Source organism: Dermochelys coriacea, chromosome 1 (assembly GCF_009764565.3).
Source record: "Dermochelys coriacea isolate rDerCor1 chromosome 1, rDerCor1.pri.v4, whole genome shotgun sequence".
NCBI classification, from domain to species: domain Eukaryota; kingdom Metazoa; phylum Chordata; order Testudines; family Dermochelyidae; genus Dermochelys; species Dermochelys coriacea.
The window spans coordinates 31,870,665-31,897,325 of record NC_050068.2 but is presented as its reverse complement, the minus strand read 5'-3'; the positions used below and the strand labels follow the sequence as shown (position 1 = coordinate 31,897,325).

The 26,661-nt window shown below is 40.5% G+C and overlaps 1 protein-coding gene across 17 annotated transcripts in view; it reads right to left on the bottom strand.

Moving 5' to 3' along the window:
• YAP1 (Yes1 associated transcriptional regulator) overlaps positions 1 to 26,661 on the bottom strand; it is a 197,403-nt gene that overhangs the window by 142,253 nt on the left and 28,489 nt on the right. For 9 of the 17 annotated variants that reach the window (XM_043504190.1, XM_043504193.1, XM_043504185.1 and 6 more), the window contains 2 exons: positions 21,783 to 21,849; positions 9,517 to 9,767 (listed from right to left, as the gene is read on the bottom strand). In XM_043504190.1, coding sequence (XP_043360125.1) covers positions 9,517 to 9,767; positions 21,783 to 21,849 — 318 coding nt within the window. Of the gene's footprint in view, positions 1 to 9,516; positions 9,768 to 13,934; positions 14,652 to 21,782; positions 21,850 to 26,661 lie in introns of those variants that run through there. The other 8 variants (XM_038378119.2, XM_038378155.2, XM_038378138.2 and 5 more) reach the window with 6 other exon arrangements.

Below are 26,661 nucleotides of genomic sequence, written 5' to 3'. Positions count from 1 at the left end.
AATACCTGCTATGTTTTGCTCAGTATCAATTATGTAAAGTCATTAATTAGTGCGTAGCATTCGTAAATCAGGGATATTGAATGATAAATTCGTTCTAAGTACCAAACGTTTTAAATAGGGCTGTCGATTAATTGCAGTTAACTCACATGGTTAACTGAAAAAAAAAATCAATTGCAATTAATAGCACTGTTAAACAGACTACCAACTAAAATGTATTAAAAGTTTCTGGATGTTTTTCTACATTTTCAAATATATTGATTTCTATTATGTTAAGTGTACAGTGCTCACTTTTTACAGTGCAAATATTTTTAATCAAAAATAATATAAATTATAAAATAAATAGTATTAGTTAATTCACCTCATACAAGTACTGTAGTGCAATCACTATCATGAAAGAATAACTTACAAATGTGGATTTTTTTTTGTTACACAACTGCACTCAGACAAAACAATGTAAAACTTTAGAACCTACAGTGTCCACTCAGTCCTGCTTCTTGTTCAGCCAATTGCTAAGATAAACAAGTTTGTTTATATCTGAGGATACTGCTGCCTGCTTCTTATTTACAATGTCATCTGTAAGTGAGAACAGGCATTCATATGGCACTTTTGTAGCCAGCATTGCAAGATATTTACATGCCAAATATGTTAAACATTCGTATGCCCCTTCATGCTTTGGCCACCATTCCAGAGGAGATGCTTCCATGCTGACGACACTCGTTAAAAAAATTAATAATGCGTTAATTAAATTTGTGACTGAACTCTTTGGGGGAGAATTTGGTGTCTCCTGTTCTGTTTTATCCACATTTCATGTTATAGCGGTCTCAGCACATGTTGTTCATTTTAAGAACACTTTCACTGCAGATTTCACAAAATGCAAAGAAGGTACCAATGTGAGATTTCTAAAAATAACTACAGTACTCAACCCAAGATTTAAGAATCTAAAGTGCCTTCCAAAATCCGAGAGGGATGAAGTGCGGAGCATGCTTACAGAAATCTTAAAAGAACAACACTTCGATGTGGAAACTACAGAACCTGTACCACCAAAAAAGAAAATCAACCTTCTGCTGGTGGCATCAGACTCAGATAATGAAAATGAACATATGTTGGTCAGCTCTGCTTTGGATTGTTATCGAGCAGAATCCGTCATCAGCATGGTCGCATGTCATCTGGAATGGTGGTTGAAGCATGAAGGGACATATGAATCTTTAGCGCATCTGGCACATAAATATCTTGCGTTGCCGGCTACAACAGTGCGATGTGAATGCCTGTTCTCACTTTCAGGTGACATTGTAAACAAGAAGCAGGCAGCATTATCTCCTGCAAATTGTAACCAAACTTCTTTGAGTGATTGGCTGAACAAGACGTAGGACTGAGTGGACTTTTAGGCTCTAAAGTTTTATATTGTTTTATTTTTGAATGAGGGTTTTTTTTTTTTTTATACAATTCTACATTTGCAAGTTCAACTTTCATGATAAAGAGATTGCACTACAGTACTTGTATTAGGTCAACTAAAAAAATACGATTTCTTTTGTTTTTTTACTGTGCAAATATTTGTAATTAAAAATAAAGTGAGCACTCTACGCGTTGTATTTTGTGTTGTAATTGAAATCAATATATTTGAAAATGTAGAAAATATCCAAAAATATTTAAATAGTATTCCATTATTGTTTAACAGTGAAAGTAATCGTGATTAATTTTTTTAATTGCACAATTAATCGCAATTACTTTTTTTAATCGCTTTACAGCCCTAGTTTTAAACTCTTAATCTTAAAGTTATTGCTTTTATTTCTTATGGAAGGGTGAAGAAATGGGTTTTATGATTAAGTATGTGATGAAGACGCCACTAATGAGGAGATAGTGAAAATGCTACCACTTACCAATAATGCTTAATATAAAAATGATTAATGTTATAATTAGTGGCTAATACCACTGTTACTAGAATGACAACTTCCAAATTGGCATCCTTTTGTTAATTTACAGCTTTCTACAGAGCTGCAATCATCTATTATATGTTTGATGGGTTACAGATTATTATCCCTCCCATGCTGTGAACCAGATGATCATTAAACAATTCAACTGTCCTTTTTCCTAGCCTCTGAGAATGACCGGGGGGAGAGAATGTGGAGGGGGGTAGGATGGTTAGAAGATTTATACCAAACTTTTGTTTGCCTTTAAGGAGAACCCAGCAAATAAAAGTGCTTCCCTGGTGGCATCACTTGTTCCCAGAAAACTTGGTGCGACAGTACTTGAGCAACCAGAGCATGCAACAATTTTTCTTCATAAAAAGATCAGTATCTCTTTCACTGTTGCATCCGATGAAGTGAGCTGTAGCTCACGAAAGCTTATGCTCTAATAAATTTGTTAGTCTCTAAGGTGCCACAAGTACTCCTTTTCTTTTTGCTTGGAAGTCTGATTAATCCTTTAATAAGCAGACCCCTTCTAAGAAATGTATCACTTTGTAACCACTGTTACTGATACTCACAGCCTCTTTAAGACTTCCCATTAGAAAACATGCATAATTGACTAATTAATGCTACAAGTGATAATTTGTGCTGGTTAACATGTTACAATATATTTTAAAACCAGAGTAACACTAACTGAATACAAAGCTGAACTTAAATTTAATTTGGGGAATCCAAAATGTGAGCAATATTATAAAGAAATGAAAAACATTATCTTTTTAATCTATATTAAAGCAAAATTACATAGCTCGTCGAACAATATCAGAGGCAGTTTTACATCAGTGCTTCAAGGGGATTTTAAAGTTGTAGTTTTACATGTTCAAAAAAAATTAAAATAGTTTTGCTTTTCACCCTTAATACTACTTAAAGAAAATGGTAGCAATGTGATCTTGTTATTGTTCTAAAATACGCTCCTATAGTTAAATACGGGGAATCGCATCCCTTCAGTGTACATGCACAGCTCCTATTAAGGTTAATGGAAGCTGTATTCACAACTGTGAGCTTTGCTTCCCATACAGCATTAATATTTGGCTCTCACTGAGGGCCTGCTCCAGTGCCCATTTAAGTCAATGAAATAACTATGGACTTCAGTGAGGACTGTATCAGGCCCCTACAAAGCACAAATGTTGTTCTTACAAAAATTGGAATTTTGGAGTACCAAGTCCTTTTAAAATTATATAGATGAACCACCAATGAAAAAAATATCAGTGTGAATCCCCAAGTGTATGTATTTTTAATTACGATTTTTTTTCCCCAGACACCCATTAGAATTCATTGTAATTTCACAACCTAATGCCAATTGTCCTGTTTTCCTTTGGAACAAAATGGAAACTTATAACAGGAAAACACATTTAAAATGCTTTATTCATATTTCCATGAGATGTATTATTAGTTTGCATGTTCTCTATTACCTTAACTTTTTTGTATACAGTACTACAAAAATACTGCACATGGCAGAGTATTCAACACAGGGATACTATCAATGCTCTTGCATTTTTTTTTGAAAGCAGTGAGGTATTGTGTGTCATTCTTTCCATTGATGCCCACCCACTGAGCTTAGCGCAAGTTCTGTACAGAGCATTAAAGACATACTTTCATCTTTCTCCCAGCTCCCTCTCAAGACAAATAGGCAGACTTGCCCTTCCCCCCAAATATAGAAATACTTTGTGCAACTGCAGTTTCAAAATAATTTTGCAGCATCAATATCAGAGAAATATTAAAGGCTTTTCATTTTTAAAAGGACAAAGAAGTCATCTTATTGTATATAATACTATTTTCCAAAACCAAGAAACGTAACTCAACAGACACACACACAAGTTAAAAATTTTTAAATGTCACGCACACAAGTATATTTCCTTCCTTTAGTTACCCGAGTTTGTTGTGAATTTAGCTCATATAAATGTGTTTTTTTTAATCTTGGGGAAGCTGGCTGATATACAATGCATCGTAAAGAGTACAGAAAACTTAACACAAATAGTCAGGAATCAATGTTATGAACATGAAATTAAGTTTTTATTTGTACTCTAGCTTACATATAGCTCAGTAGAGAGAGTAGTAAAAACTTCAACTGCTTTTAATAGCATGAGTACAAAAAAAAATAGCCTAAACCTATCATAAGTAGTAGTTACAATTTTAGTCTCCAACAGTACCATTCATTTAATGTCAGAATGAACCCGAGCTGTGTACCGAGCAGGGCGAACAACTTCAGAGAAGCTCCATTAATTATGTTGCTGAATACTTACTTCATCCGTACCCTAAGGTACTACATACATTTTAATGTCACCTTGGATCCAAACAGATCAAACATTTTCTGTCCCAAAAAAACTCAGTTCAGTTCTTTGTTTTTGTATAAGTGTTGAGGAAGAATGGGAGAGAAATGTAACAGCAGTGTCTATCACTTTATTATGTCCTTTACCTTTCTATTTTACAAATCACATAAAAGAAAAGAATCAAGCTGTTTTAAGGGCCTTTAGTTCCATATTATATCAAATTACCTGAATCTATCCCTAACTCTGTACAGAACATGTAAGAAATACACAGCTAGCAATAACCCATCTGATAAGAGACCTTACAAAAGGTTAATGGTAACAGTAAATATCACTGAAAACCAACTTAGCTTTATTCAGGAAGTCATAGAACACTTCATAAAAAGACAATAGGAAGCTGTTGACAAACTGCACGGAAGAACGGCTTCCTGCAGGAAAAGCAACTGCAAGACAGTTGGACTGAGCAATAGCAAAAAGAAAAGGAGTACTTGTGGCACCTTAGAGGCTAACAAATTTATTTGAGCATAAGCTTTCGTGAGCTACAGCTCACTTCATCGGATGCAACAGCACTTTCCTCACGTGGGGAGAGAGGAAGGGGTATTACACCACTTTTGTAGGAACTAAACATACTGTGTTGTATGATTTAGAATAGTCCAGTGTTGAATATAAAATAAGCAAACAACAACAGAAATTACATCTAGCATACGGATTTGCCCTTTTGCAAAGTGTTGACTGCTATTACTGCAGCAATGCATATTATCTCTTGCCCAGAGGTTGAGCTAGTAGCCCCCCTTCATAGTTCATTGAAATGTCAACCTACCACTGGCCAACAGGAAATGCTTCAAAAGCCACGTGATTGACCTATTGACCAATCATGCCATCTTTATTTTATATTCAGTCCATTCTGAAACACTCCTGCTCTGCGTGATAATATTGTGCAGACTAACATCTGACCACTTACTAAGGAGACAAGACTTATTTTACCACTGATGAACTGTAGCTACATTTCACAGAAGTTTGCAGCTTTAATGAAGCATAAATGCTACCACACGACAGGAATGTGTTTGCTTCACCACTAACTCTGCTTCAACTACACTATAGATTAATTATGCTAATAAAACTCCTGGTTATAATGGTGATCTGAATATTAATGAAGTATTGGACCATCACATATTGGGCAGAAATTTAAACTTACACATGAAGTTTAAATGATGATGCTGAAATGGACTTAATGTAAGAATGCCAGATGTTGGGATTTCAAAACTGGATCCTACCGCAGAATATCCCAGACTGATATAAGAGTACAAGAGTTGGTCTTTATAACATTTGGCTATTTTGAGTCATTTTCTCATCTGCCTCTCCCACTGTGAAAATTATTGCATTAGCAGTTCTTGATCTCTTCAAGTGAAATTTCCTTACTGTATTTAACTATCCGCAGGATAGACAGATTTGAATTTAATTTTTTAATATATTGTATATTTTTGATGGATATCAATATTTTAAGCACTTTTTTGATAAGTTTGTAGAAAATAATGGGTTTTAAGCTTTTTAAAATTTTTATCGATTTAAATTTTCATAATTATGTGAAATTATGGGGAGTAAGACAATGGGGTCTGACAATTATTTAACTACAAGTAGACGCTGAAATTCAATAAGTTAAAATTTTTAACCATTAAAACAAAAATTGTCATCATATGTCAAAATATACAAAGTAAATATCCTTAAATAAAACTTATTTTTTCCAAGCAACATTTTTCTTACTTTGCTTATCTGTAAATTTGAATTATCACAGGAAATATCTGTCTTTGGTTTGGGTGTATGGTGAAATCTATGTTTATCAAAATTTATTGATAAAAAAACTAATCCTTCCAAGCATAAGTACAGGGTGTACTACAATAACCAACACCATAGGGCTGACTAACAACTGAAGATATGTCTAATACTTTCACCTACTCTGTATAAATGTACAGTTCTTCTATTTACCAGTTTACCAGAAAGGATCATGCTTTCATGGAATGGCTACTGAACAGGGCAATAGGAACAAAAAGCAACAATACCAAGCTAGTGAAGAGGCACCAAAACCCTGCATACTGTAGAGGGAACCAATTATTCACAAGCAAAAATTGCTTACAGATTCCAAAACCAGAAGAGAACATTGTGATCATCTAGTCTGATCTGCTAACACAGGTCACAGAACTTCCCCAAAATAACGTCTACGGCATATCTTTTAGGAAAACATCCATTCTTGATTTTAAAATTGTCAGCAATGAAGAATCCACCACAACCCTTGGTAAAATATTCTCACTGTTAAAAATGTACACCCTGTTTCCAGTCTGAATTTGTTTAGTTTCAACTTCCAGCCATTGGATGATGTTTTACCTTTTTTTGCCAGACTGAAGAGCCATTATTAAATATTTGTTCTCCTTATAGATACCTACAGCCTGGAATCAAGTCAATCCTTAATCTTCTAAACAGATTGAGCTCCCTGAGTCTATCAGGAATATTTTCTAATTCTTTAATCATTCTTGTGACTCTTCTCTGAACACGCTCCAAATTATCAACATCCTTTTTTAATCTGGACCCCCAGAACTAGACACATTATTCCAACAGTAGTCACACCAGTGCCAAATACAGAGATAAAATAACCTCTCTTCTCCTACTCGAGATTCCCCTGTTTATGCATCAAAGGAAAAAGCAGCTCTTTTGGCCATAGCATCACACTGGGAGCTCATGTTAAGCTAATTATCCACCATGACCCCAAAATCTTTTTCAGTCACTGCTTCCCAGAATAGTGTCCTCCATCCTGTAAAAATGGCCTACATTCTTTGTTCCTAGTTGTATATATTTATATTTAGCTGTTTGTTCCTAGTTGTATTTATTTATATTTAGCTGTATTAGAGCACAAGAGTTATACTAGCAGCAGAATTCTGGATACACTTACTTATGTTTTAAGAAAGCTCAAAGTATAAACAGACAAACTGCCAGTTTAAATCAGCTTCCAGGACCTATATATGTATTCTATCTAAAGTTCAAAATAACTGTTTTAAGAAAACTTCTGAAATATACATTTGCTTGTGCTAAAAGGAATTATTAAAAAAAATGTTTACTGTATGTTTTTGAAATATCCAAAGTGTTACACTGGTACTCAGGTTATAAAGATAACACAAGTAATTCTGAATTGCAATGATGCTTGTGGATTACACCTGCAGACAGTGTTATAAGACCTATTAGGGACAACAAATGCTGATCTTCAAGTGTGAACAGAGCCTTCTGAACTGTCCTCATCAGACTCTCCCAAAGCACAGAATCACCCAAGGAAAGTAAAAAGAAAACAGCCTATTAAGCTGTTGAAAATCTCCCCAGGTCAGCACGTGACCCAGCAGGGAGAGGTTCAAAAAGTACAGCCTTTATTTTTCTTCCTAACAACCTGGTTTGTTTCCACTCTTTTCCCCTTCAAGACACATCCTTCACAGCTAGCAGCTCTTTCAATCATTTACTTTGGATGTCTGCTTGAGAACAAACGACCTTGCTCATGCAGATGAGTTTGCCAGACTTGTGTGTACTTTCCAGTCTCAGGCTCTTTATTGTTCTTGCTGAAACCTGACCCTTTGAAATGGATACCAGGACACCAAGAAAGGACAAAAAAGAAAAGTTGCAGAAAAAAGGAAAAGATTTTCTGTAGTAATAATGAAACTGTAGAAAAGCTTTCCAAGATCAAATCCTTCCCTCTGCTTTCACCTGAATGAGCATAATTAAAGAATCAATTATAAAAAAGTGTATTTAAGTGTAAAGACATTTTGCATCTCTTATAAAGCAATAAAGCCCTTTCTATAAAATTGAAAGACAACAATTACTAAAAATAGTAAGAAACACTAGCAATTGTGCAATTTTAAATCCATCACATTTGATCTGAATTAGCAGACTGTTGTGTTTGCAGTTTTGCCCTATTATATAAGCTAGTTCGTAAGAGTTTAAAGTAGTACAGTCAAAAAAACGGTTTTGATTTAATTTCAAAATTTATGTTGAGCTCCCTCAAGGCCCAGTGGGAAATAGTCTCAGCCGGTGTAAACTTGCCTAATTCCAAAAAATTCAAAGGTGCAATGCCAATTTACACCAGCTCAGGATCTGGCCTAATGTGTATTATTCAGTTACATCGACAAAAAATCACAGCTACATACTCTTTGGCTTTTGCCTATTTTTAGGTTCTTAACACAGACTAATTTCCCAAAGAATTCAGGCTTGAATACTTTATTTTGGTAAACATGACACAGAAGTTTACAATAATCTTAAGGCAAGCAAGGTACGACTATATAAATTCTTTATTTGGTTCAAGTAAACTAGGATATGCGCGCATGCTTTATTTTCCCTAATTTCAAAAATGACAAATAACGGGCTACTTGGAGCCTACCAGTTTAAAAAAAAAAATGTTAAAAAAAAGTAAAAGAAAATACTAAAAATACAGTCCAAGTATTTGAGGGCCAGTTACATGTCTTGGTGGTCACTCTTTCAGAAAGGAGGATAGATTCCTGATGCTTTAGAAACTAAACAGTATAAAAGAAAACACTCCCTAATGGATTACATATCACACTGCTGGCATGTGTAAGCTGGTCAGTTATAGAAAAGGGTATACTAAATTCACTACAGGAAAAAAGCCATATGTGCATGAGTAAGGAGCAATTTTCAAGAATTTTATGAATTTTTCCTCTCAAGCCAAACAATGTAAGTTAATTTTAAGAACTATAAACTCCAACCCTGTAATCAGATCCACGAACCAATGGACTCTGCGTGGGCGCAGGAGTCTGCATGCATGGATCTGAATGCACGAGTGCCTATATCATTGCACTTTGAACAATCAGAGCAATCCTTTACTCTTCTCACTAAAATATCTGCCAAAGTTACTTAACATTTTAACATCCATTTTATAGCAAATTTGTGTGACAGTTCCATTTATTTTGGCCCAAAGGAGAACTTTATGCAAGTCAAAATATCGTTATATACATTCAAGTGATTTTTAAAACACAGAAAACAACCACTTCATATTTAAGACAAACCAAGAATCAGACATGTTTAAAACACACAGGATTTTCATAAGAGCCAGACACTCACACCTCCAATTGAAGTCAGTGGGAGCTGTAGGTGCTCAGTACTATTGAAAATCATGCCCTATAGTTTTAAAAAACATTTTACACTAAAGGTGCAGTGGTTCCTACACACAGAGATTCTTAAACATGGAACACAAACTTTGATAGGAAATGCAGCTAACCTTTTTTCAAATAGATTTTACTTACTTCAGAAAATATCTCTGGCCAGATGGCGTCTTAGCCATCTCCCAACCTGGTGGCAGAGGTACATCATCAGGAATCTCAAATGAAGACTGGCGGAGATGTTGAGAAGAAGGTGCAGCTCCAGGACCAGTCACTACTCCAGAGGGGGTAAGAGTCCCTGGAGAGACAGCTCCAAGCTGCAGCGAAGCTGGAGAGGAATGAGCTCGGACATGTTGAGGAGTCAAGGCTCCTGCTGACCCTCCATCAGTGCTGGCCTGTCAGGAGTTAAATTGTTGTAAGATATTTTACTTCAGCACAAACATGCCTGTTGAAACACAACCTACTTTTAACTTACTGAATGTTTTCTAGACAAGCAGGCAAATATGTTTTTTCTAAAATTCTACTTATTCCGAAGTTGCTAACATTCAAGTATGTAGCCCAAAGTAGATTACTTAAAGAGCAAGTTTGCAAAACTTTTATAATACACCTATAGAACATTAAATTTTGAATGTTTCTCGTTCTTGTTTAGTTTTATTTTGTACGCATATAAAAAACCATCTTCTTTGTGAGGATCATACCTTAAGGCCTGATCTTAATCCCCATTCTTCAAAGGGTACTCCTGTCATACCTGATTCACAATTCCCTTGCATACTGAATTGGTGGAAATGACTATGCAAAGTGGATTGTAAACTACTCTGGATTTTTGGTGTTTTATACCTACCTTGCACAGATGTAAATGACTACTCAAGCCCATTGGTTTCAGTGGGAGTTCCACATGACTAGCGACTACAAATTGGGCCCCAAAGGATTATTTCAATACAGTGCAAGATATGATATGCAAGAAAAGGGTTCCCAACCTTCAAGTAAACTGTACTTTAATTGTATGTATGGTGCATATAAAAAGAGAGCAGCACTAGCTACAGCCAGAATGTGGACAAACAAATCAAGTTTTCCACAAACCTTCCTCAACCCTGGCCCACATAATCCTAATTATTACAACCTGGGTCTCTCCTGAACTGAGGACTGTGAATCATGTTAAACTGTGTAGTTTTCCTGATATGGACTCAAATCCACGGAAGGGAAAAAATAGCTATGAAAACTGTATTTAAATGTTGACATATATATGAGGCCATTCACTTTCCATGTACAATAGGATAATTTGCACACCTACATTTTATTATGTAAATATCAGCCCTTGCCATACCACTGTACCTAGGTATTGCAGAATACATGGGGCTCATTTATGAACTCAGATGTGTACACTCATCCCAGGTCTCATTAAATCAGCTATTGTGCCTTCTGTATAATAGCATGCAAACTCTCAAAATCAGAATTTGGCCTATGTTACACAATTATCCAGTATCTGCATTTTGCTAAAATTTGCAAAAGCAACCATGTATTGGAAGAAGAAAAGGAGTACTTGTGGCACCTTAGAGACTAACAAATTTATTTGAGCATAAGCTTTTGTGAGCTACAGCTCATGTATTGGAAGGACATAACTCACTCAGATGTGAAGTATTACACTTAATATTTTCCCTACACCCCCCCCCCCCAAAATCTCAAGGTGGATATTCTTATGGCAGTATCACACAGGAGTGGAGGAAAAGGGACACCACCATCACAATCATTTTAAAATGAAAAGGCCAACAATGAACCTAATGCTCCTATGGCTTCAAGTGGCTTTTAACTAAATGATTTACTACAATATATTGTACTAAAACCAGACAGCACCAAAGAACAAAGATTTTAGCTCAGTTGTGTACTCTAGTAGCATTTGCAATGTATGCAAACAGCCCACAAGCTTTAAGGTGCATGCTATATGGATTGATATTAACAACATGCGCCTCATATAATACATTTCAAATATGTAATATACTTAGCTGCTTTTATTGTGGTTTTAAAATGTACTCAACGATATACATGATTACAGCATCTAGCTATAAGTGATTGCTGAATACCTATTAGTATATATTTGTGCATAAGAATACCATGATAAAACTTGTACAGTAAAAATAGTTTTAAAATGTATTAGCTGTCCCAAATCTCAAGAGTTCAAAATAGGCTATTACCACCCACTCCAAATGGGACTAACTCTGTGTGAATCATCATCAATAATGCATAGTTCATACGTTACAAGAAAACAAGAATCTAGAAATAATCCATCACCACTGCTATTTTCTTTGCAGTCCTTTAACTTAAAGACTAGACTGTGTGTGTTTTTTGTTTTTTTTTTAAATATTTGGGAAATGAATTAACTCCTGGGCAGAGAGAATATATGCCAAGGTTTAGCTTGGAGTAAATTTTTTTACAGCCGAGTTATAAATCCTTCCAAACCAGAGTTTAATAATGGAAATGTTGACAGACCCTTAACTACCGGAATACCAGGCACCGGTGTAATACAGAGCAAATCTCTTTTCTATTGGCTACACAGATAAAGTGACAATAGCTTATAATAAAATCTATTTTATAACTTAGCACCAAAGTTCATTGCTTAATAAAAACATTTGAGCAGAGAGAGGCAGTTTACAAAAATGTAGTAAACAGCAGCCTAAACATTAACTTTTATTCATATTTGTATCAACACTTCAATCTTGGCACATGAGTCAAGCTGCTTAAAGAAGAAACACTGTTAGAGACTTATTAGGGGCCCAATCTTGCAACCCTTTTTCAGCCTGTACTTTAGGCTTGCAGGACTGCGCCCTGTGTGTTCAGACAACAGGACTGCAGTAGGCAAGTTATTTCACTCCAATTTACAGATATGGTTAATTTATTGGTACTTCAGTAAAGCTAAAAGGTGACTACCAACAGGGACAGAAAAACCAACGCACTGGATTTAGCTTCTGATGTGGGAAATTTAATCCTACGGAGTGCAATGATGAAATGGTGGAAAAGCCACATCCATATTGGTTTTTTTTTTTTTTTTTTTTTTTAAAGTTTGGACACAATCCCTGTCTTCCTCTCCTCCTCATCCTCCACACAGATAAACAAACAGAGTGAAGATTACATCAGACAACCCAATCCTTTTGTACTTTCAAGTGAAACATTTCTAAGATTAATTTTAGGGGCTTTAAATCCCCCTCTCCCGACAAAAGCTGGAAAATAAGAGAGCAATTATTGGGTGCCCAAGTAGGCTGCTGGGGAGTGAGACGCCCTGGAGGAGACAGGGCCTAATGCGAACAGCACAAAAATCAGCTGCTGAGACTGGTAATTCCTGCTCAGAACTATTTACAAAATTTCCCAGCTAAAATCCCAAAGGGTCCCTGAAAGCAAGCAGCAAGAGGGGCGCATCACCATAGTAAACGGGGGAACTGCCCCACAAGAAAGGGAGTGAGCCCCCTGCAAAACCCCTAAATGCAAGAACGGAAGGAGCTTCCCCCCCACACACACACGATGGGGGGGCGGAGGGGGACCCTCCACACACAGGAGGGGACACTCCCACACGCACAGGGGGGGCGCTCCCCCCCCCACACACTCAGGGGCGGAGGGTGGCGCTCCCCCCCCCCACACACTCAGGGGGGGCAGACGGGGTGCTCCCCCACTCACCGGGGGGACGCTCCCCCCCCCACACGCACGGGGGAGGAGCTCTCCCCACACACACACAGGAGGGGAGGCTCCCACACGCACGGGGGGGCAGACGGGGGTGCTCCCCCACTCACCGGGGGGACGCTCCCCCCCACACACACACGGGGGGGAGGCTCCCACACGCACGAGGGGGGGCAGACGGGGTGCTCCCCCACTCACACGCACGAGGGGGGGCAGACGGGGTGCTCCCCCACTCACACGCACGAGGGGGGGCAGACGGGGTGCTCCCCCACTCACACGCACGGGGGGGAGAGCTCTCCCCACTCACACACACGGGGGGGAGGCTCCCACACGCACGAGGGGGGGCAGACGGGGTGCTCCCCCACTCACACGCACGGGGGGGAGAGCTCTCCCCACTCACACACACGGGGGGGAGGCTCCCACACGCACGAGGGGGGGCAGACGGAGAGCTCTCCCCACTCACACACACGGGGGGGAGAGCTCTCCCCACTCACACACACGGGGGGGAGAGCTCTCCCCACTCACACACACGGGGGGGAGAGCTCTCCCCACTCACACACACGGGGGGGAGAGCTCTCCCCACTCACACACACGGGGGGGAGAGCTCTCCCCACTCACACACACGGGGGGGAGAGCTCTCCCCACTCACACACACGGGGGGGAGAGCTCTCCCCACTCACACACACGGGGGGGAGAGCTCTCCCCACTCACACACACGGGGGGGAGCAGACGGGGTGCTCCCCCACTCACGGGGGGGACGCTCCCCCCCCACACACACGAGGGGGGAGCTCTCCCCACTCACACACACGAGGGGGGAGGCACCCCCCAGGCGCTGACGATAGCGGCAGGAGAGCTCCCAGCTGCGCCCCCGCCCGGCCGCGCCGCGCCCCCCCCCTCACCTGGCGGGAGTGGGCCTTGGGCTCGGGCGGCTTGAAGAAGGAGTCGGGCAGCTTGCGGAGCCGCATGGGCAGCGTGTGCGGCACGTTGGCGCCCTTGGGGTTCATCACCGCGTTGAAAAGCGCCTCCAGGTCGGTCTCCGAGTCGCCCCGCACATGCACGATCTGGTGGCCGGCCGGAGGAGGCCCCGCGCCCGGGGGCTGCCCCGCTCCGGACGGGGCGCCCGGCGGCGGCGGCGCCTGTTGCTGCGCCGGCGGCTGCGCTTGCTGCTGAGGCTGCCCGGGATCCATGGCTCCGCGTCCGTACCGGGGCTCGGCGACTCAGAGCCCGGGCTCCCCACCCCACATACCCCGTTGCCCAGGCCGGGGCTCCCCCGCTGCTGCTGCTGCTCAGCCCCCCCACAGCCGGCAAACACAACCGGCAGCAGCAACTGGCAAAACAAGCCCGACCGAGCAGCAAGTTGCCCGAGCCCGGCCCAGCCCGGCCGGCGCCTCTGTCCCGGCGGCGGAAACTAACTCACACAACACGCTAAACAAAAGTTCTGAGATGTGCCCGCCCGAATCGCTCCCCAGCCAGCTCCGCCCCTTGCGAGCCCGCCCGCACCGTATCCCACAGCCAGCCTCCAACAGAGTCCTCCTACGCCCGCCCTCGCAGAATGCAATCAGAACCAGGCACCACCCCCGGTTCCTTCTGCGCGCGCCCGCCCGCACAGAATCTGGCAGATTTAGTGGCCACTATCAAATCCTCCACGAACTCCGGGCCGCACCCCCTCCAGGAAAGCCGGCCCTTTTGCTCCCGCCCGCTTCATTTTTCAGGCATCTACTCCCGCCCGCCTGCGTTTCCCTGCAACGCAGAAGTCAGTGCATCGAAAAGTTAAAAATAAATTCCTCCAAACTTCCAGACTCCTGGTGCGTCCCTCCCCCCTCAGCGCCGGAATGGGGAGGGAGAATTACCCCCCCCCGCTGCCCCCAGAACGGGGTGCGGGAGAAGAGATACGAGTTCTCCCAGCCCGGCCCCCAGGAGAGGGGCACCGCTCCCCCCGCCCGCATTCCCTGAACGGGCGCGGGAGAAATCAGTCTTCCCACTGCCCCCCTTTCCTCCCATGGAATTGGGGAGGGGTGTAAGCGAAGAAAAGAAATGCCCCCGTCCCAGGTGGGGGGGGGGGGGGAAAGAGCTGGAACCCGCCATCGCACAATGGAACCTCCCCCTCCCCGTCACTGCTGTATTTCACTGTGGACACTAATTTTGTCACGAAGTGACGTTTCTGGGAGAGGGTAAATTACACAGAGAAACATTCAAAACATTTCTCTACTCAGAATTTATTGCTCTTATTGATCCTTTCTCTGTTATTGAATCCAATGGAAACCTCTGCTTTTCAGTCCATTTAACCCAAGAGGTTAGATTCAGTATGCTGCATAATACAGACCAGTGAGTGTATAACACAGCTATCATTTATTTACTAGATTATGTAAAATGAAATTTGATTAAAATTAGTGACAAAAATATGAGAACAGTTTTAATATATTTATTGAGAATTTTAAAACACAAACAGCAAACAAAATATAGGGGGTTAGAAGAGCAAGATTCATGGACCCTGGGTAAGAATTCCAGGCAAGTTAATGTAAATTATATTCAGACAGTCTGATTCACTCACTATGGCCCCAATCCTGTAAAGATTGATGCATGATTAGTTCTATTGCCTTCAAGACGGGCTTAGGCAGCTACACCCATAAGTAAAAGTATGTACAAGCACCAGTGCTTGCAGGATCTGAATCTTACAGTTAAAATCAATTTAGCAAAAACAAAGCCTTTTTAAACATTTTGTATAAAATTATGATTTATCTGTGAACATAAAATATTCCTTCTTAATAATTCAACAGAAACGACGTAAAATATATATCACAGTTCACATTTTTGCATAGGCAGGCAATGTGTATTTCAATGAAGGGATTGGAACTATGGAATTTTTAATTAATTCCATATAGAAAGAAGAGTTCCTCCATTCCATTATACTGCTAATACTTACAACTGGAGATTAAGAATAATTAGTTATAAGCTCCCACCAAAAGAATGGTACAAAACATGAACATGTCGTTTCAGAGGATCCACAATCAAGTAGGCAAATGTCTGTTCATGGCTTTTGGTTGAAGGATAGCACATACCGTTATTATCCTGGGGGGGGAAATCTAGTATTAATAACAAACTAGATATATACTACAATCATGTGTAACATTAAACATTATGAATTTTTACATTCAATTACTTCTGATGTTCAGTTACTATATTTTCTACAAAATGTACTGTGATAATTTTGCAGACAGTGTGGAGTTCATGTTAATGGTAGAATAGATGCCCATTAAGGCAAGAATCCTGCAAACACTTGTAAGTAACTTTATGTAAGTCAGTAGTTCCATTTAATTTAATGTATAAAGATATTCACTGATGTAAGTGTTTGCATAATTAGGAACTAAATTACAAATGGTTAAAGAATAAGGATCTGATCATACTGCCATTGAAGTAGATGGCAAAACATGTGTTAACTTCAGTGGGGCCCTAAATATATTCTCTTACTGACCCTTTTCCAGTCAGGATTCACTTAGGCATCTGATCACCATCTCATCAAATACGTACATATTCAAAAATTACTTTCAACAACATGCAGTAGAGCTTACTAGGTAAACATAGAGAAAGTTATGTCCATTGTTTTAAGATTCAAGAAAAAGGAGAGGAGCAATATCAAGCTATGTTGGTGGATCAAATTTTATTGATTTCTGATTGTTATTGAAGAGCCCAATCCAGTAGTCCTTACTCAGGCAAAATTGACTACAATTGAAGTTTTTACTTTGAAAAGGCTACAGAATCCCACCTAAAGTTTGCTGGATAAAAAAAAAAATTATGTGATGTATTAGTACTACTGTGTCAAAAAGTAATATTGATCAAAATATTGGTACCAGGAAATACAATCTGGTTTAAATTAGGCAGAGATTTTGCACTATGTTCTGGGTGCCTTTTGAAGTCATTTTAGTTAGCTGAGATGTATTTTATTGTATTTTTTATTTGCCCTAGTTTTAGATAAGAGTAGTTCTAGCTGTATATTTCAGTGCCTCATCACCATAATATTTGGATGCCTTATACACAAATTAAGAATAGCATCAGTTCCATCTGCAGTTCTAAATTTAAACAGGTGGTGTATGTGTGACACTCGGTTGACTTAGTGATGCTAGAGCTGGATCAGTTTAACTGCTGGCTTTGGAGAAATGGAGATAATCTGGTGATGATTTTAGATAGCATATGTGTGACATACTGTAAATAATGATACTATTGAACATCTCTCCAAAACAACACCTGTAATATTTTATCAATACATTATATCTTAAGAGTTAGCAAATATGCATATGTTTGTATTTACTACAGTGGTGCAATAGCACTGCTGTAGTTAAGGCTGAGTTAGGATTCAAGAAATTTCTTTGTTATTTAATATCATAAATACTTCAGGTTTCTTCATGCTGAAATTTGGTTATATGCAAATCATCTGAACTTCTTAAACCATTTTGAGTTCAGAAGTATACAATTGTTACAAAATTTCAAATACTTCCCTTCCCCACTCTTTCTGGACTACCAATATCTGTGCTAAAATACATATATACATGTAAATAAGGGCTTGTCTACACTACCCGTTGGATTGGCGGACAGCGATCTATCCAGTGAGGGTCGATTTATTGTGTCTAGTATAGTATGACATCTAGAGAGCGTCAGCTGTCGACTTACCGCAGTGAAGACACAGCGGTAAGTAGATCTAGGTACGTCGATTTCAGTTATGCCATTCATGTAGCTGAAGTTGCGTACCTTAGATCAACCACACGTGGTAGTGTAGACAAGCCCTATGTCCTAAAATCTAGTATTAGTTTGATTTTTTTGAAAGGTCAGAAGATTAAAAATTGAAAAGTAGTTTTGGAACATATTCAGTACCAATTTATCACAGTGCTTTCTATAATTACATGGTTTCAGCACTGAAAGTAGTATTACCAAGTTGTCAAGATAAGCATATAGGGCTGTTAGAAGGGTTAGTAAGGAGGCCTGGGATGACAGTGTTTTCATTATGCTGATGACTCCAACCTCTATTTCTCTGTTTTATCTGATCCAGCCAGTTTTTGGTAGACATTGGACTAGCTGGCTGAGGCTCAGACCAGATGAAAAGGAAGTGATGCTCGTAGAATGAGGATTCAACTAGACCAGCGGTTCCCAAACTTGTTCCACCACTTGTGCGGGAAAAGCCTCTGGTGGGCCGGTCCAGTTTGTTTACCTGCTGCGTCCGCAGGTTCGGCCGATCACGGCTCCCACTGGCCGCAGTTCGCTGCTCCAGGCCAATGGGAGCTGCTAGAAGCGGCGTGGGCCGAGACACCTACTTGCCGCCGCTTCCAGCGGCTCCCATTGGCCTGGAGCAGCAAACCACGGCCACTAGGAGCCGCGATCAGACGAACCTGCGGACGTGGCAGGTAAACAAACCGGCCCAGCCTGCAAGGGGCTTTCCCTGCACAAGTGGCGGAACAAGTCTTGGAACCACTGAACTACACGATATAGTGAGGATTATCTTTGCCTCATTCATTGAGGATGGGTGTCTTCCATTTGTTACTCCAGTTTTCAGAATGGGCATTTTATTAGATTCCCAGCTGCTGTTAGATGATCATATAGCAACAGTGACCAAGTCAGCTTTCTTTCATCTATGTCTGGCTAAGCGGTTGTTACTATTTCTTTTGGATGCAGACACTGCCAATACGATCCAGGTCTTTACTACCTCGAGATCAGATTACCATATGCACTCTACATAAAACTACATCTAAATCAACTCAGAAACTGAACCTGTTTTGAGACAGTACAGGTACTCAAGCTAGAGTCTCTTCATTTTATAAGAGAAAACTGCCAGCAGGCTTTTTTCCATGGTGGGCCTGGATTTTGAAATTCACTCCCCACCTTTATCTGAAATAACCCATGTTTGCTGACCTCCAGAAAATGCTTCAAAGCCAATTTCTTTTCCTAGGCTTTTGGGAAGGAGGGAGTGCTAAGGGCAGGCATCTGTGATTGGAATGAGATTTCTTGCCATATCCCTCAATTTGTTGGTTTTGTGGAGTTTATTCTCATTTATTATGTTGATGGTATTTTTAAAATATGACAAAGGCACCTAGAAGTGTTTTTGGATGTTTTACCTAAATCTAACCAAACAATAATGGAAATCTCTGAAATTGATGCCAAACCAATACCAATTCACAGATATGAAAACAATTGCACAGTGTTAAAATAAAAATGCTAATGAGTAATTTTTGGTTCCAAGAATATAGTTTTAGTATTTTTAATATGAAAAGAAACCTGAGTTTAATGGACAGGAGAGAGTAAAAATACTGATAAATACAAAAGACATTTTTAAAAAAGCCTTCTAAAATGTTCTATGAATGAAGCATAATAGTTAAAAGATGATTGCCCACTGATGAACAACTGAGCCACCGGTAGCTCACAGGAAGTGTGTGTTGTCTGCAGTGACACCAACTTTTTTTTCTTTTGGAAGATAGTATGTTATCTTACATTTAAGTTGTTGCATGTTCAGCTGCATAGTGGAGGATTTGGAACAGATCTGCCTAGTGGAAGAACAATTAAACTGAGAGGTGTGTAGGACAGTTCAGGTCGGTTCCAAGCTCATCTTTATGGTAAACATAAAGTGTTGCAGGGGAAATAGGGAAGCGAAAGGTTTCAGAAACTCGGCAGCCAGAAAGACAGAAAACAATTAGAGGAGGTCTATAAAGTGGGCACCCACCTTCCCACTCAAGCTCTCTTATGCTGTAAAGCCTTCTGTAATCTTTAGTAAGAAGCAGGCAAACCACATCCTAGCCAGCAAATTCTCTATTGATAAATCCAAACTGCAAGTGCAAAACAGAAGCCTGAATAAAGGCAGGCCAAAATAAGACTTAGGGCTAAGTTCACAAAAGGAACATAGATACCTAGCTGCCACCTTGGGTGCCATTGGCATTCACAAAAACCCTGCTCAGCTTCTGTCTAATCCTGGAGGTGTGTAAATTCCCTAGACACCTAAATTTCTGACATTAAAGTCCCCAAGGTGCTTAAATTTCAGCAGCTGAGGCACAACTGCCTCAGTCCTGACTCCGCACAGCAGCTAGGTGCCTATTTCATGCCTAAACCCCAGCAGGATCCTTAGACTTGGCATTACCCTGCCTAACTTTCCTGGGGAGCCCCTCTGGCAAGTATGCTCAGAGCATGCCTAACTCCACACAAAACAGCCTAGAGAGGATGAGGACAACTTCTTCCTTTAGCCCAGTGGTTAGCACACTCAGCCAGGATGTGGGAGAATCCAGTTCAATTCTCCTCACTGCCTAATGGGGAGAAGGAATTTAAACATGGGTTTCCCATCTCCCTGGGGAGTGTCCTCAAACCACTGGACTATAGAGTCAGTTATATTCTCTTTCTCACTGGCCCAAATGCATATTTAAATATTTCATACACAGTGGAACAGCTTCAGCTGGAGAGATTAAGACTGACCCACAGCATAATATCCCATAGCTCAGTGATTAAGGCACTTTCCTAAAAGGTGGGGAGGGGAACCCCTGTTTGAATCCATTCTCCTCATTAGGCAGTGGAGGGAAGGAAATTGAATTGGGGTCTTACACATCTTGGATGAGTTTCCTATCCATTAGGCCTCCTCCCACAGCTGTTTTGTGTGGAGACACATGCATCACTCCCTTTCTTGCAAGAAATGGCTTAAGCATCTGACTCCAATAGAAGGTTCCCAGTTGTGAATCCCAAATTGAGATAGGTGCTGAACTCTGAGAAGGGTGGGACTTAGGATCCACCCCATCCTCAGCATCTACTATTGGCTAGTTTAGGCAGCTCCCTGCTCACTATACCAGCTTTTGTTAAACCTATTCTTCTTTTCCCCTACATTGTACTGGGAGATGAGACATCTAACTCAGGGCAATTACGTAGCGCAACACTGAGCATTGTAACACCTAAGCTCCTTTGTGACTCTAGCCCTTAGCGTCTACTGATTCTATCTTGAGTTTATATAGAATAACAGTATGATCTAGATCAGGGGTGGCCAACCAGAGCCTGAGAAGGAGCCAGAATTTACCAACATACATTGCCAAAGAGCCACAGTAATACGTCAGCAGCCCCCGATCAGCTCCACCACCACCTCCCTCACTCCCAGCGCCTCCCCCTCCTTCCCTGCACCTCCCAATCAGCTGGTTCATGGCATGCATGCAGGAGGTTCTGGGGGGGAGGTGGAGGAGCGAGGGCATGGCAGGGTCAGGGGCGGAGTGGGGGCAGGACCTGTGGCAGAGCCAGAGGTTGAGCAATGAGCACCCCCGGCACATTGGAAAGTTGGCTTCTGTAGCTCCAGCCTCAGAGTCAGTGCCTATACAAGGAGCCGCGTATTAACTTCTGATGAGCCGCATGTGGCTCCAGAGCCACAGGTTGGCCACCCCAATCTAGATGGCTGCAATGGGCTGGAATGTACTGCTTTGTATATGCTCTTCTCTCTAGAGCTCTACACCTATATTCCTACAATGCTACAGGGCCCAAAATTTATTTTTTACTGAAGTGATGCTCATGCTCATTGGTGAAATGTTATTAAAGGCTAGAACAATGATGACATCAGGAAAAGGGTTCAGAAAAAATAGTGTGCTTGAACAATCTCTTCAAATTAAATACTACATTTTACTTACATTTTTGTGTGATTTTCAAATCAATTTGATATTTTTAAGTTGTATAATTAAACTTGAGAATGTGTTTTATGCCCAACACTCATGATGTATAGGTGCCATGCCAAGAAAGTTAATACTTACATATGCAGAAACTTTGAAAATAGTTGATGTAATAATTATTTCCTTTGTTTCAGGATCCTTTTGAACACTGAAATATGGGGAAATAATCCATATTTAATACAAGCATTTATAGAATAGACTTCTTTAATATTTACTACATTAGTGGTAAGCTTTCACATAATGTTCTTGCTCAAATCTATGAAGGGAAATTTAATGGTTAGGACTTGATCCATGTCATCTCAACCCTAAAAAATGGTTGGACGTTGCTACATGTTTATACAAAAGTATTGAAGTATTTTTTAAATATTGGGGCTAGTTTCTCCTTATTTCCATCTGCTAAATTACGCCTGCATGACAAAGTCACAGTAATGACTCCAAAGTTAAGGTTGTAAAACAATTTTCATTGTTATCAGAGATACACTTCTCTCTCTTAGCTAATTAATATTTTTACCTTGTGTATTTTTTGAGTAGAAGAACTGCTGAGTAAAACAGAGAGTGATTATCATAAGGATGCAAAAAGCCAATAACCTTAACCAAGAGATGGGGACATCCATCTATTTATAGTTGAAGTGGTTTATATATTTAACACATTTTTCCAATAAGGAATGTTTTGTGCATAACTATGCAAGGGTATATCTATCCAGTGGGATAATGTATTGTACAGGGGTGTGATTTTTAAAGTGCACTAATGTATTGCAAGGTCATTGCAATTGATAGAGATTCTCTATGTTTTAGTCAGGAGGAGGGGATGGAAGAGGATAAAGTATGGGCCAGATCAGATGAGAAACACTCACATAAAGAATCTGACATATCAGAAAAGGGCAGACAAATAAGCAATGAAAAGTTTTTAAAAGTGCTTGTACACAAATGCTAGAAGTCTAAATAATAAGATGGGTGAACTAGAGTGCCTCATGTTGATATAATAGGCATCACAGAAACCTGGTGGAGTGAAGACAATCAATGGGGGACACAATCATTCTGGGGTACAAAAATATATCGGAAGGACAGAACAGGTAGTGCGGTGGGAAGGGGGAGTGGCACTATATGTGAAAGAAAATGTAGAATCAATTGAAATAAAAATCTTAAATGAATCCACATGTTCCATAGAATCTCTATAGATAGTAATTCCATGCTCTAATAAGACTATAACAGCGGGGATCTATTATTGACCACCTGACCAGGACAGTGATAGTGACAATGACATGCTAAGGGAGATTAGAGAGGCTATCAAAATAAAAAACTCAATAATAGTGGGGGATTTCAATTATTCCCATATTGACTGGGTACGTGTCACCTCAGGCTGAAATGCAGAGACAAAATTTCTCGATACTTTAAATGACTGCTTCTTGGAGCAGCTGGTACAGGAACCCACAAGGGGAGAGGCAACTCTCGATTTAGTCCTGAGTGGAGCGCAGGATCTGGTCCAAGAGGTAACTATAACAGGATCCCTTGGAAATAGTGACCATAATATAACAACATTTAATGTTCCTGTGGTGGGAAGAACACCTCAACAGCCCAATACTGTGGCATTTAATTTCAGAAAGAGAAACTATGGAAAAATGAGGAGGTTAGTTAAACAGAAATTAAAAAGGTACAGTGACTAGAGGGAAATCCCTGCAAGCTGCATGGACACTTTTCAAAGATAACATAATAGAGGCTCAACTTAAATGTATACCCAAAATTAAAAAACACAGTAAAAGAACTAAAAAAGAGCCACCATAGCTTAACAACCATGTAAAAGAATCAGTGAGAGATAAAAAGGCATCTTTTAAAAAGTGGAAGTCAAATCCTAGTGAGGTAAAGAGAAAGGAGTATAAACACTGCAAATTAGGTGTAAATATGTAATAAGAAAAGCCAAAAATGAGTTTGAAGAACAGCTAGCCAAAAACCCTAAAGGTAATAACAAAATGTTTTTTAAGTACATCAGAAGCAGGAAGTCTGCTAAACAACCACCGGTGGTGGCCCTGGACGATCGAGATACAAAAGGAGCACTTAAAGACGATAAAGTCATCACAGAGAAGCTAAATGAATTCTTTGCTTCAGTCTTCACAGCTGAGGATGTTAGGGAGATTCCCAAACCTGAGCCATTTTTTGTAGGTGACAAATCTGAAGAATTGTCACAGAATGAAGTGTCACTAGAGGAGGTTTGGGAATTAATTGAGAAACTTAACAGTAACAAGTCACCGGGACCAGATGGCATTCACCCAAGAGTTCTGAAAGAACTCAAATGTGAAATTTTGGAACTATTAACTATGATTTGTAACCTGTCCTTTAAATCAGCTACTGTACCCAATGACTGGACAATAGCTAATGTAACGCAAATATTTAAGATGGGCTCTAGAGATGATCCTGGCAGTTACAGACCAGTAAGTCTAACGTCAGTACCGGGCAAATTAGTTGAAACAATAGTAAAGAATAAATTGTCAGACACATAGAAGAACATAAGTTGTTGCGCAAAAGTCAACTGTCCCCTTCTGTAAAGGGAGATCATGTCTTACTAATCTTTTATAGTTCTTTGAGGGGGTCAACAAACGTAGACAAGGGGGATCCAGTGGACACAGTGTACTTAGATTTCTAGAAAGCCTTTGACAAGGTCCCTCACCAAAGGTCTTACGTAAATTAAGTTGTCATGGGATAAAAGGTAAGATCCTTTCATGGACTGAGAACTGGTTAAAAGACAGGGAAGAAAGGGTAGGAATAAATGGTACATTTTCAGAATGGAGAGGGGTAACTAGTGATGTTCCCCAAGGGTCAGTCCTAGGACCAATCCTATTCAACTTATTCATAAATGATCTGGAGAAAGGAGTAAACAGTGAGGGGGCAAAGTTTGCAGACGATACTAAACTGCTCAAGATAGTTAAGACCAAAGCAGACTGTGAAGCAGTGGCGTATTAGCGCCTAGGCCGAGAAGGCCTAGGCCTAGGGGGGCAAATTTGCAGGGGCGGCAAATTTATAATAGCAGCCAGAGGCTGTTTCCCCCGGCACCGGTTCACGCCCTCCGCCCCCAGCCCTGCCCCAACTCCGCCCCTTCCCCACCCCATTGGTCCCCTTCCCCTAATCCCCGTCCTGGCCCCGCCTCCTCTCCTGAGCGCGCTGCGTTTTCCCCCCCTTCAAAAAGCTGTTTCACGCACAAGCACTGACAGGGAACGGGGAGAAACAGGACGCAGCGGTGCGCTCGGGGAGGCGGCGGAGTGGAGGTGAGCTGGGGCGGTGAGCTGCTGGGGGGTGGAAGTTTCTGGGCTTAGGGGGCAGCAAAATCATTAATCCGCCACTGCTGTGAAGAACTTCAAAAAGATCTCACAAAACTAAGTGATTGGGCAACAAAATGGCAAATGAAATTTAATGTGGATAAACGTAAAGTAATGCACATTGGAAAAAATAAGCCCAACAATACATACAATCTGATGGGGGCTAATTTAGCTACAACTAATCAGGAGAAAGAGCTTGGAGTCATCATGGATAGTTCTCTGAAGACGTCCATACAGTGTGCAGCGGCAGTCAAAAAAGCAAACAGGATGTTAGGAATCATTAAAAAAGGGATAGATAATAAGATAGAGGATATCTTATTGCCCTTATATAAATCCATGGTACGCCCACATCTTGAATACTGCATACAGATGTGGTCCCCTCATCTCAAAAAAGATATACTGGCATTAGAAAAAGTTCAGAAAAGGGCAACTAAAATGATTACGGGTTTGGAACGGGTCCCATATGAGGAGAGATTAAAGAGGCTAGGACTTTTCAGCATGGAAAAGAGGAGACTAAGGGGGATATGGTAGAGGTCTATAAAATCATGAGTGGAGTGGAGAAAGTGAATAAGGAAAAGTTATTTACTTGTTCCCATAATATAAGAACTAGGGGCCACCAAATGAAATTAATGGGCAGCAGGTTTAAAACAAATAAAAGGAAGTTCTTCACTCAGCGCACAGTCAACCTGTGGAACTCCTTGCTTGAGGAGGTTGTGAAGGCTAGGACTATAACAGGGTTTAAAAGAGAACTGGATAAATTCATGGAGATTAAGTCCGTTAATGGCTATTAACCAGGATCGGTAAGAAATTGTGTCCCTAGCCTCTGTTTGTCAGAGGGTGGAGACGGATGGCAGGATAGAGATCACTAGATAATTACCTGTTAAGTTCACTCCCTCTGGAGCACCTGGCATTGGCCACTGTCAGTAGATGTGGGCTGGATGGACCTTTGGTCTGACCCAATATGGCCATTCTTATGTTCTTATGTCTACACAGACCAATTAATATGCAACATATTAATGCACTTTAACTATCACACCCCCATACAGTGCATTACCCCACGGGGTAGACAAGCCCTAACTTAGGAGTGTTTTCTGTTTATTGCACCTTACATTTCTAAACTACCAACCTATATGCTGTGAAGCTATTTCCTCAGTTATAATATCTGCAAATATCCCAAAGCTTTTATTCACCATTAAAGTTTTTCAAAATTGCATCATTTCTCTCAATTTTATATAAAGACATATTTATTTTTACATTTCTTCAGAAATCAGATAATATAGCCTCTATCAATTTGCACTAATTCCACATAAGTTTTATTTACATTAATTCATTATGGTGCACTTGAGTCTTGTAGATTCCATGCTGCATACAGTTATGAGAAGTGTGTTAACTCACAAAACACCTTATCCTGAAGAGGTTCAGTTTCTGAGACAGATTCCGCTAGAGTCTAATAACTAATTAGGTGATTCAGACGTTTAGGCATTAGTATTTCTGTTCATGTTGTACACCACAACAGCACAGAACAAGCGGCCTTGGCAACCTATCCTCTTTTACCACAGCTTCTACTTATTGAAAAGAGAATGTGAACTAGACAAAAAAACAAAACAAAACCCCCAAACTGCTCCAGTCAATACGATCTCTTTAACCGATGG